Source organism: Salvia splendens, chromosome 3, assembly GCF_004379255.2.
Source record: "Salvia splendens isolate huo1 chromosome 3, SspV2, whole genome shotgun sequence".
NCBI classification, from domain to species: Eukaryota; Viridiplantae; Streptophyta; class Magnoliopsida; order Lamiales; family Lamiaceae; genus Salvia; species Salvia splendens.
The window spans coordinates 19,852,865-19,865,102 of record NC_056034.1 but is presented as its reverse complement, the minus strand read 5'-3'; the positions used below and the strand labels follow the sequence as shown (position 1 = coordinate 19,865,102).

The 12,238-nt window shown below is 40.2% G+C and overlaps 2 protein-coding genes across 2 annotated transcripts; one reads left to right on the top strand and one right to left on the bottom strand.

The window, feature by feature from the left end:
- Nucleotides 1-2,489: 2,489 nt before the first annotated feature.
- Nucleotides 2,490-6,175, top strand: LOC121797231 (probable protein disulfide-isomerase A6). Its single transcript, XM_042195987.1, has 11 exons — nucleotides 2,490-2,764; nucleotides 3,268-3,352; nucleotides 3,881-3,978; nucleotides 4,099-4,154; nucleotides 4,432-4,549; nucleotides 4,736-4,763; nucleotides 4,853-4,944; nucleotides 5,123-5,279; nucleotides 5,355-5,479; nucleotides 5,583-5,682; nucleotides 5,858-6,175. The coding sequence occupies exons 1-11, from the start codon at nucleotides 2,616-2,618 to the stop codon at nucleotides 5,921-5,923; spliced, it is 1,074 nt and encodes a 357-aa protein (XP_042051921.1). The 5' UTR covers nucleotides 2,490-2,615; the 3' UTR covers nucleotides 5,924-6,175.
- Nucleotides 6,176-6,881: 706 nt separating this feature from the next.
- On the bottom strand, nucleotides 6,882-7,867 carry LOC121796714 (protein ULTRAPETALA 1-like). The gene is made up of 3 exons (XM_042195505.1): nucleotides 7,690-7,867; nucleotides 7,247-7,556; nucleotides 6,882-6,942 (listed from the first exon to the last, which is right to left on the bottom strand). Exons 1-3 carry the CDS (start codon nucleotides 7,865-7,867, stop codon nucleotides 6,882-6,884), a joined length of 549 nt encoding a protein of 182 aa, XP_042051439.1.
- Between the last annotated feature and the right edge of the window lie 4,371 nt (nucleotides 7,868-12,238).

Genomic DNA, 12,238 nt, shown 5'->3' with positions numbered 1-12,238 from the left:
TCTATCAATTTTGTTCCTTTCCCTTTGAGAAGATACACCTAAATCCTAAGCTTTAAGCATATTCCAAACATGCATATGCACTTCTTTTGCTATTCGATCTTGAGAAAACTTCTCTAAATTAAAGAGGTATTTGTTTCTACCTTTTCAAAGCTCTCATGTTATAAACAAAGGAATCACTATAATAATGATTTTCCAAGTTGAGGATGAACCCTCTTTGGAGACCCATGATTGAACATAATTCCATAAGCCGATGTCATTATGGATATTTATATCCAAGATTTCTGCAAAATATGTCCATATGCCACGTGATTTTGCACAAGAGAAAAAAACATGCCCAATATTGTCATAAGCACCTTGGCAGAAGCAACATATCGAAGGTTGTAGAATATACTCATATCTTCGAAGAACCTCAAGGAAATGATATAGGCAATTAAACAATCTCAGTTGAAAATTGCAATATGCAAAGGGACATGCTTATTCCATAAATGTAGCATTAGAGAAACCTCTTCATGAGAATTCTGAATAGCTTCATAAGCTGATTTAACTGAAAAAAGCCCACTTGTCGTAGGAACCCAAACAAGCATATCAAGGTCTGCATGTCTTTAGAATGCTAATTTGATTTTAAAAAAGGATATTGGCTACTAATATCATCAAATTTTTTTAAAAAATATTTTTTATGAATTTTGAAGTTGACATATAGGGCTCGTTCAGTGTTTGCTAAATGGACAGAATTTGTGTGAAAAAAGGTGAATAATGATGGTTCGATGTTTCGTATTTTTTTATGCATTGCCCTCGATATGACCAAGGGCTCGCACTGATGGCCACGACTTTCGGCGTATATAATTATGGCCTCCTACTTGATACTGTAGGGATGTCAATCGGGCCAGCCCACCGGGTTTCGGGCCAACCCTATTCGGGTTGCGGGTCAATCGGGTGCGGGCTGATCGGGTTGTTATTTTTTCGGGTTATAAAAGTTCAGCCCTAACCCTAAAAGCTCGGGTTTCGGGCTAGCCCATCGGGTTAATCGGGTTGCTACCGATAAAATTAACATGCGATCAATCCAATAAATAATGGTGAAAAGTAGTTATATTTATAAAATGTAAAATATTTAATTATGATACATTTGAGATATATGCGTAAACTCAAATATTAACATGATCAAATACTAATATTTGAGATTTATGCAACATAAAACATAAACATCAAGAAATTTTAAAGCATGTTTAGAAATTTAAATATATTTTTTTAGTGAATTTGAAGTTTCTAATTCATTTATCTATTATTATATTAATAAAAACTTAATATATAATTTATATATTTAATATATAAAATGAAAAGTTATTTTTTCAGTAATATGTATTATAAAATAATCAATGAAGTGTCGAATTAGAGTCAAACAAATAGAACAATATAAATTTTATCGGGTTTCCGGGCCAGCCCATCGGGTTTTCGGGTCTGGCCCTAACGGGTTGCGGGTTAATCGGGTGCGGGCTAATCGGGCTGTAATTTTATCGGGCTGGAAATTTTCAGCCCTAACCCTATAAATTTGGCGGGCTATTCGGGTCAGCCCATGGGTTTCGGGCTAAATTGACATCCCTACTTGATAGTATTTGAAAACTGCTCCGCTGCAGTGCATCGATAATTGTGTGTCAAATTACCAATTTGACCCGTGAAATTTGACATTTTGGTGTTGGCGCGGTTTATAGGATTGGGTAGTCGGTGGAATTTGTGTGAAATGACAGAGGCAATATTGGCCAATCACGCCTACAATAGTAGTCAACCCAACCCATCACATCAAATGTTGGCACTAATTTTTTGTACACCAATCGATGCAATTGACTTTCATTGAGGTGGGGTCATCAACATTTAAATATGACCATATTTATTTCTTCCAAGTGGAAATATGGAAGACCGAACAAACCCATAAAATCATGAACTTAAACAATTGTTGATTTTTCCCACCAACAACATAATTCAGGTACATTTAATTTGTTATTACATCACATGAGATATGGTTACCACCGAAAATAATAGCAATGTGATATAAAGTCCCAAAAAAGTGGATAGGGTTATCCATCTCATTTTAATGTAGTTGAATTTTGTCGGAAAAAATTCAACAACTATTTAAATTTGTGATATTATATGTTTTCAAAATTGGTAAAAAAAATGTAATTTTTTGAAAAGTTATGTGTATGCTTATCTTGTTTGTAGAATTCGCTAGAAACGTACTCCCTCCGTTGGATAGTAGTAAAATTATTTTTCATTTTGGATATTTTATCACTCCTACTTTACCCATTCTCTTATTTTATTTTCCAACTTTTTCCTCTCCTTTTACTTCACATTTTATTTAACATTTTTCTCTTATTTTATTTTCCAACTTTTTCCTCTCCTTTTACTTCACATTTTATTTAACATTTTTCTCTTATTTTATTTTCCAACTTTTTCCTCTCCTTTTACTTCACATTTTATTTAACATTTTTCTTCATTTTTGTGGCAAGAGAATGGAAAGAAAGAAAGTGGAGTCGGTAGTAAAACCACTGAAAAGTCACAAAATTAGCTTAAGGGATTAGAGAACAGGCACAAAAGACTTCTCTTTCATTCCGATTGCACCGAAAATGTGGAGATCGCCGATCTGTTTCGCCGCCCTAACGCTGTTGTTGGTCGCTTTGGCCTACGCCGACGACGTCATTGTTCTTACCGAAGACAATTTCCACCTAGAGGTCGGCAAAGACCGTGGTGCTCTCGTCGAGTTCTACGCTCCCTGGTACGAAATTTATTTCTTGATTTCATCCACTTATTCAATTTTCACCTGTGTTTTTAAACTTCTTTTTTCGTATGTTATGTTTCGTGTTTAGTGATATACTAGTTTTAAGTGATTGATTTTCCATGTTTATTTATACAATTGTGTAGATCTTTGATGCAGATCTGATTTGATCGCTTACATCTTCGATATATTTGTCAGTTAGTTAAGTCGTGGGTGCGTTTAATTATCCATCTCTACGCGACTACGCGTTGTTGTTTTATCCTGTAATAAAAGGTGGTAAGCATTGGGCAATTCCCTGCTGTAGCCCTGCCTATTTGCATATCATGATGAATGGTTTTAATTTCAGTTTCAAGTTTTCAATTTGCAGACAACAAATTTTAGAATAAGTGGAATTCGAACTTGATCAGTTGTAACTAGCAGTGTAATATTTCAGTATTGTTCCTGCTTTTGCTGCAGTTATGTAGTTTCAGATTCGTGATATGGGACTTCATCTTATGATGCAGGTGTGGTCACTGTAAGAAGCTTGCTCCCGAGTTTGAAAAGCTCGGTGCAAGTTTTAAGAAGGCAAAATCTGTTTTGATTGGAAAGGTTAGCCATTCTTTTGTTCCCGTACATGTTTGGGACTGAATTTGGTATGTGATACTCATTTCCCATGCTTTAGTAATTCGCATGCCATGCTTTAGTAATTAGCAGAGAAAATTGGAAGGCCTGAGCCCCCTCACCACCCTCCACATCTAGGTTATAATTATGCATTGTGGGATTTCCTAGTAGCTTACTACTGAAACAGTTTATATATCATTAATTGATATTATTCTGATGTCTTATTCTTCTATTAATATTATGTTTTTCTTAATGCAACTTATAGTTTGACTGATGCTGCCAAATTCTGTTTGTAAGTTTTATAATTTTTTGTTTGAGATTTGTCCTTAATCACAGTATCAAGTTCATTTGAGGGCCTGTTGATGTTTCTTATAGAATTATGATTGCTGTTACGGGTTACGCTACTTTTAAATATTTTGATCTCAGGGATGTAACACATCAACTTGATGCTCTGCATTCCTAATCACATGATAAAATAATTGCTTAATGTCAACAGCTGCATGTGTCCTATTGTAGGTTGACTGTGATGAACATAAGAACCTTTGCAGCAAGTATGGGGTTTCTGGGTATCCCACTATCCAATGGTTCGCTAAAGGTTCCTTGGAGCCAAAAAAGTGGGTTATACTCTTATTAAAAACTTTTTCCTTCTTGCCTTTTTCCTTGAAGTGGAACATTAAAGTATCTGGTAAAACATTTTTACAGCATGCCTAATAAACAAACATTTCATTTAATAGGTATGAAGGTGCAAGGACTGCTGAAACCCTTGCTGAATTTGTTAACAGTGAAGGAGGTAAAGCATTTCTAGTTATGTCATATTTATCGTCCACAATTATGTGTGTAGCTTTATCATATTTTATTTAATGATTATTTTATCTCTGGTGGCATAACTAATCTCGTTTGAGCAACAAATCATCTGTATGCCAATCTTTCAGTTTCGTGAAGAACTTTAGTTATGAAATCATGGATGAGAATTGGACAATGTGATGTTTTCTTTTTACTTTTTAGTGTTTCTACTTATTAGCTTGTAGCCCAGGTAAGTGACGATCATCAACTTGTTCTTTTGTCAGGTACCAATGTCAAGATTGCTTCCACCCCTTCAAATGTTGTGGTTCTGACCCCCGCTAACTTCAACGAGGTTGTAGTTGATGAGAAGAAGGATGTTCTAGTTGAGTTCTATGCACCCTGGTAAGTGTACCTGAGCAGCTTTCTCTTGAACACTGTAATGTGATGTGAGATGTGGTTGTCCGTGCAATTTGAGTAATTTGATTGACCTTGAAAAAGCAGCTTGAGAAGGCTTCTTATTATGACATATTTTCCGAATTGATTAGTATGTCCAATTGATACATCTAATTTGATGCTTTTCTTTTCCAGGTGTGGTCATTGCAAGAGCCTTGCTCCTGTAAGTGCAGTACTGCCTAGTTAATTGCACTATCATGACTCTAGAAGAGTTTATTGATATATTGATACCCCTATCTATTCGAGGTGTAGATCTATGAAAAGGTTGCAACAGCATTTAATCTGGAGGAAGATGTGGTCATCGCTAATCTTGATGCTGATGCACACAAAGATCTTGCTGAAAAGTAAGAGAAGAAAGCACAGTAGTTTACTTCATTAAAAAACATAGTTGTTTCTTATAAATTCTGGCCTGGAGCCATCAGTGGCATCTTGAAGTCCTTATTAGATTTCTGAGAATTGTGCACTTCCCTTTGGATGGTAATGTGGCATCGGTTTTCTTATGAAGTATCTTCTGCCTAGCAGGTATGGTATTAGCGGGTTTCCTACATTGAAGTTCTTCCCTAAGAACAACAAGGCTGGTGAAGATTATGATGGTGGGAGAGATTTAGAAGATTTTGTTACTTTCATTAATGAGAAGTGCGGAACAAGCCGAGATGCTAAAGGAAAACTGAACTCCAAAGTCTGTGATTAAGTTTCTGATTTTGATCACGTGTACTTCTGTTTGTGTTACTGATCTGCTTTATCTCCTCTATAGGCTGGTATCATTGAGGAGCTTGGAAGCTTAGTGAACGAATTTTTGAGTGCAAAAGATGAGGAGAAAAAAATTGTATTCAAACGGTTAGAGGAAGAAGCTGGGAAGCTTAAGGGTTCAACTGCAAGGTTATCAGTGTGTAGTGATGTTAAAACATGCTTTTGTTCTAGATTGTGCATATTAATTAAAACTTTGATGATTACTTTGTTCCCTCTTATTATCCTTGTGTAGATATGGGAAGATCTATGTGAAAGCTGCTAAGAGCTGCATGGACAAAGGCTCTGATTATGCGAAGAACGAAATTCTACGATTGGAGCGCATAGTTTCCAAGGTACATCTCTGCTACATGGTTTGTTGTGACTGATTTTTCTTCGAATTCTCCATGATATACAGTTGGATGCTACTTTACATTAGTAGCAATGTACAGCCTTGATTTCTTGCAAGCATTCTGGAAGAAGTATTCATATAATACTCTATTTCATTTCATGGCATTGTTGTTGATGCAGTCAATCAGCGCAACAAAGGCCGATGAATTCACCCTAAAGAAGAATATCCTATCAATGTTTGCTTGAGATAAATGGTGAATTGCAGAGTGGCAAATTGTAACTCTTCTTCTCCGAGGGGTGGAAAGAACGTGGGCTTCTACCTTGGATTCAGTTGCTTGAGATATGAGTTGTGGAGCAGGAGTCATTATAATTGTATTACTACAAGATAGTTTCCACCACTAGTAATCATAGTGAAACATCTTACAATCTCAATTTTCATATTGATAGACTTGTAAGAGTTGTTTAAGCAGATCAATCTTATTTTGTTATTTTGCTGTCGATTATTTCTTGAACAGTACATCACCCTTTATCAACATATGTAGGAGGCATTATGGTTATTAATACTATTATTTTGTTAAAAGCTGTGGCTGAGTTAAAGATACCAAGACATACTCCCTCCGTCCCTGAAAAGGTCCTTGAAAAGTATGAACATTTGGTTCGGCACAAGTTTTAATGTATAATTCGTAAAGTAAGAGAGTGATAGAAAGAAAAAGTTTTTTCCAGTATTGTTAGTGGAAATGAGTCCCACCTCATTAGAGATAAATAAGTTTCCAAATTTAGAATGTTCTCATTTGGATAGACTAAAAATGAAAGAATTCATACTTTTTTGGAACGGAGGGAGTATTATTTTGTTGGGAGCTTTGGCTAAATTAAAGATAACATGTGGTGAAATTGGAATTGGAAATGGAGTTTGGTTTATACTTTATACATATTAACTGCAATTTATTTAAGTGAAAAAGGTAAATTACAATTTTACACTATTGTTATTGTTGTTAATTACTCCTATCATGCATTGAACACCATTTATAAGTATTTTGTATCCGTGCAAATGATACTTTTTTTTCCATGTAGATAATATGGAGGTAATGTAAAATTGCTGCGATTAAAAATGAAAATAAATTATTTGCAGTAATTTCAGAAACATTTTGATAGTAATTTGGGTTAATTGAGTTTTATTACAAATCTATAAATTCACATAAATTATTCAGTTGTGCTGAAATGATGGAGTACTGTTTTCCAAGAGTACCTCATAGGAGCGAGCGAGCCTAATAGAATTAATAGTACATTTAACATACTCACTCTAAACCAAAAAAATCAGATATTGATTATAAAATCAATACATGATTGACAAGCACAAGTCTCAAATCGACACATTTCGCAACCAAAACAAACACATTGCTCGCAACCCTCACATTTTGCAGCTTTAGGGCAACCTCTGTTCACTTTCCGAGATTCTCGCTCCTCACCAACACTGCAACTCAATCTAGTATAAACACAATACACAAATTAATTAATTAATTAATTAAGTAATGTACATGCAATATTTAATTTATATGATTAATTACGTACGTATGATTTGGCATGTGGGAACAAGTCCAATCTGGTTTGACAAGAGCGTCGTGATAGATCTTGCAATGGTCTTTGGTTCGCATACTAAACCTACGCTCCTTGTCGCACTGGGAGCATCGTACGAACTCGTCGCGATGGATGAGTTGACGCACCCCCCTCACGAAAGTATGCTTGTGATGCTTCAACAAACATGTTCTCCACAGCCCTATTTTAGTCCCATCCTTACCAAACACCCATATCTGCCTATCCCACTTCTCGTGCGCGTTTATTTTTCCAGCGTGCTTTGCAAATTCAGCCGGGGATACTCTAACTGCACGCACCCTAGTTAGCAATTAGCTAGCTAGGAGAGGGCAACAAACATAAAAAAAAAAAGAAGAGTAGTTTGGGATTCCACACATTGCATTATATTCTAATTTGAAAATTTCTAATTAATTTCTAATTACCTTTATCGCAATCAACACGACAAATGCAATCCACCTCCACTTTCCCATCACTGAAAACCCTAAGTTTGCCTGCTGTGTCACCATATCTTGGATTGGTGCTGCCACATTCAATCTCTATAAATTCTGGTGTCACTTGCAACACTCCAAGGAAATTGCCTATTTCTTCTTCGGTAAACATGCTCGGTATATTTGATGGGGTACGTACTAAACAAGCCCAATAGCAGTGACGGCCCATCAGCCCAAAGCCCAAGGAAGAGTATCAGTTCGGCATTACCAAAGAGTTCGGCCCCAGCCTACAGCTCGGTAAAAGCCGACCAATCAAGCTCTAGCCCAAAGCCCAAGGAAGAGTATCAGTTCGGCATTACCAAAGAGTTCGGCCCCAGCCTACAGCTCGGTAAAAGCCGACCAATCAAGCTCTACTCTCAGATCGGCAAAAGCTGCTCGGCAATAGTTCAGCAGTTCGGTCTCAGTATTCGACCGAACTGGGAGATACTGGACTCATGCAGAACCTCCACGACCTCCACTACACGATCTATTTAGTGGTGGACCCATGCAGGATCTCATGACCTCCACGACATCCACGATCTAATTAGTGATGATGTAAGCCACGACCTAATTAGTGATGATGTAAGCCACGACCTAGTTAGTGGTGATGCAAGCCACGATCTCAGTTCAATGTATAAATAGAACTTAGATCAGATAGACTAGGAAAAGGAGGAAAAAGCTCTCTAGACATCAAATATCATTTAGCGAGTCTGTATTTGTAAGCTGGTAAACCAGATCAAGCAATACAATCTTGCCCTCCTTTCTTCCCGTGGACGTAGATTTACCTCAGTAAATCGAACCACGTAATTCCTTGTGTCGTGATCTATATTTATTACCTGCATTTACTACCATCAAAAATTCGCCCAACCATCACTGGCGCCGTCTGTGGGAAACAGAGAACCAAATTTGTGATAAAGCGAGTTTTTGATCCTCTTCCACCAAAAAAATGCATACCAGATCACATAATACCCGTGCTTCCGTCCGTGATAACCATGAGGAAGCTAGTCCAGCCCGCAGGTCTAGAAAACAGCCTCGGGAGAAATCTACTTCCAGTTCTCACGGAGAAGGAACAAGCCGCTCAAAGACTCATCGCACCGAGTCTTCCCAGCAGCCCGATTTGAACGAGGCTGTCAAGTTGTTTTTGGCCGAGAAGCAGGAAGAGTTCTTAATTTTCCTGCAAAAGGGCCAAAAGCCGGAGACGAAAACGGTGGATTCTCCCTCCTCATCCAGACATGAAAGTCACTACCGCAGTAGTGCCGTGTCTTCCAGGAAGAAGAATCCTCAACCCCGACATGTTCCTGTTCCTCCTCGGTACCGGAATCACAGGAGAACTCCATCTCCTCCATACCGAAGAGATGTCGGGTTCGCCATGTACGGAGCATTGAAGACTCCGTTCTCGGACGATATCACCCGAACTCCCTTACCACAGAACTACCGAACTCCGTCAATGACTTATGACGGGTTAGTGAATCCTCATGACTTCCTGGGACGCTATCAGTATAACATGGTGAACCAGGGTCTCAATGAGGTCCATATGTGCAAGCTGTTTCCCGAGCTGCTTATCGGGAACGCAAGAAGGTGGTTCGATAGCCTCCCCCAAGGCAGCATTAGATCTTACCGAGATCTAATGGATGCTTTCCACAGGAGGTTCTTTCAGAAAGCGGAAGCCCGAATCACTTCGGCTCAGCTGCTTTCTACACGTCAAGGTCGCGACGAAAAGATCAGCGACTTTATGGCGAGGTTCCACAAGGAATGCCTACAAGTAGATGATCTCAATGATCTACTTATCATTTCGGCATTCCAAAATGGAATCCTGCCCGGAGCTCTCTACAGAAAGCTCGTGGAATGCAGTCCGCAAACAGCTCAAGAGATGTGGGACATTGCGGACCAGTTCTCCCGTGCCGATGAGGCAGACCGTCGCAAACGGTCTTTAGACAGCTCATCCCGAGGAGACGGGAGGAAGCCCGATCATAGCGATCAGGGACATCCTCGCCGAACTCCTTTTGGCGATCAGGGACATCCTCGCCGAACTCCTTTGGGCGATCAGGGACATCCTCGCCGAACTCCTTTTGAAAGGATTCAAAGGACTCCGGTGCAAGACCGATTGGGGCCACGTCTCAATCCTGAGAAGCCGCCCGCCCGCCGTGATTCCGGTTGAGATCGGCATACCCAGTCCCCGAACTCTTAATTTCTCAGCAGAACTGAATGATGACGGACTGAGAGCCGAACTAGATCGTGCCGAAGAAAGAAGAGAATTGGCCTGCATAAAAGCAGCCAAGTACAAGGAGCAAGTAGCCCGGTATTATAACCAAAGGGTGAAAAAGCTGCAATTTCAAGTGGGAGATCTCGTCTTGAGAAACAACGAAGTAAGCCGAGCAGAAAAGCTGGGCAAACTCGAACCCACATGGGAAGGTCCATATCGGGTGTCAGAAGTCCTCGGCAAAGGGTCTTATAAATTGACTCACATGTCAGGAGAACAAGCACCCCGAACATGGTACATTTCCAACCTCATGAAGTTCCATTTGTAAGAGACAGTCCGGTCAGTCAGTCTTGTGTCTAGTTCGGTCCTAGGGGTATGTGCTTTCTTTGTTTTTTACTTGCGTTTTGTTTGTCTATGTGCGTTTTGTCTGTCTATGTGCGTGTCGTCTCTTACAAATGTTACTGAGGTATCTTGTTCTTCGAAGGCTGATCCCCTTTTTAGAACATATATAAGCCAACGATTGTGAGTCCAAGCTTCTAAGGAGGATACAAGACCACAATTTAGCTTAAGAAACAAGCAGTCCGTCTGAAACGAACTGCAACAAAGGGAAAGTCCGATCCACGCGATAAAACTCGCCGAATTAGGACAAGGGAAAGTCCGATCCACGCGATAAAACTCGCCGAATTAGGACAAGGGAAAGTCCGATCCCCAAATTAGGACAAGGGAAAGTCCGATCCGAGCGATAAAACTCGCCAAATTAGGACACAAGCTTAGTCCGGTCAAAGAAATTTACTTCATAAGACCAAAGACGAGTCCGGTCAAAGAAGTTTACTTCATAAGACCAAAGACGAGTCCGGTCAAAGAAGTTTATTTCATAAGACCGAGGACCAAGTCCGGTCAAAGAAGTTTACTTCATAAGACCAAAGACGAGTCCGGTCAAAGAAGCTTACTTCATAAGACCGAGGACGAGTCCGGTCAAAGAAGTTTACTTCATAAGACCGAGGACGAGCACGATGAAATTTTTTCGCTGAGCTGTAAACACGCAGTGATAGAAGCGAAATGAAGATTTCATTTATTAAAACTTGTTCGGCATACAACTCCGCTGCCCTACGAGAAGGCGTTACGCCATTACAAAGGACTATTCTACTGTCCCTGGTTGCTAAAGTTGAGCCATCTATTCACAAAATCCTCGTGAAGCCGAGTTCGGGCGTTCCGGGCAGCTGAAGAATAAGCAGGTCGACGAGATGCTCTGATCGACCTACTGCCTCTTCCTTGAGTCCGGGAAGTACTGGCACCTCGGCGGCGAAGAGTCTCTTCACGAAGCATTTGTTGATCTTGCTCACTCATAATCACAGCTCCTCTACGAACTTCAGTCCGTCCTTGTCTTGACGTTTCCGATTGCTCCTGAGTCCGTTCTCGTCTTGACGTTTCCGGTTGCTCCTGAGTTCGTTGCTGACTTGGAGTAGGGTTTTGAGCAAGTGAATCAGGGGTTTGAGCTGGAGTGCGACCATCTGTTGGCGGGAAATGCCTAAGGAATCTCTCGATTGAAGGACGCCGGGAAAGAACGATGTCGTACCGAGAAGCCCAGCGCCGCAATGATTTCACAACTTGTTGGCAAGCCGAGCTCTCCAGCGCATTGTTCCTCCGGAGTACATGATATTCCTCCCACAGTTCGTCAACTCGTTCCTGAACTTCAGAGATGGTCATTCCCCCGCGCCTGCAGATGAAATCCTCATACGTAGTCCTCTCAGCGACGGCAGTGTTCAGCTCGGCCTCCAGATCTTTCTTTTCGGACTCTAAGTCCTTATTGTCGGCCTCCAGCTTCACTAAACAAGCCAGGAGTTCGTCATTCTTCATCTGGTCAGCCATGGCTTTTTTCTCAGCTTCGTCTAAAGCGGAAGAGTACAGCCGCTTCCAGTGAAGTACCTCCAGCTCCTTAAGAGTTAAGAATACAAAGCAGCTATGTCAGTTCGGCATTTCAGTTTACTGAGCAGGTAGTAAACCACAACAGGAGTAAAAGAGAGTACGAAAAGCTATACGAAGACACAAGTGCAGAAAGAAGAATTTTTTCATTCATAAGAAAAAAATTTTACACAAGGAGGGCCTCAAGGCCATTTTACAACAAGGAAGAAACTAAACTAAGAGAAGGGAGACGAAATCATACTCCGCCAGCTTCGTCTCCGGCTCCTCGGTTAGGTTCAGCTTCCTTCTCCTTGTCTGCCTCAGCTTCAGCCTCGGCCTCCCTGCTCCCCCCAGCCTGCTCGGTGCCCCCATCACCGATCAGCAGCACCTCTTGCTCGGCCT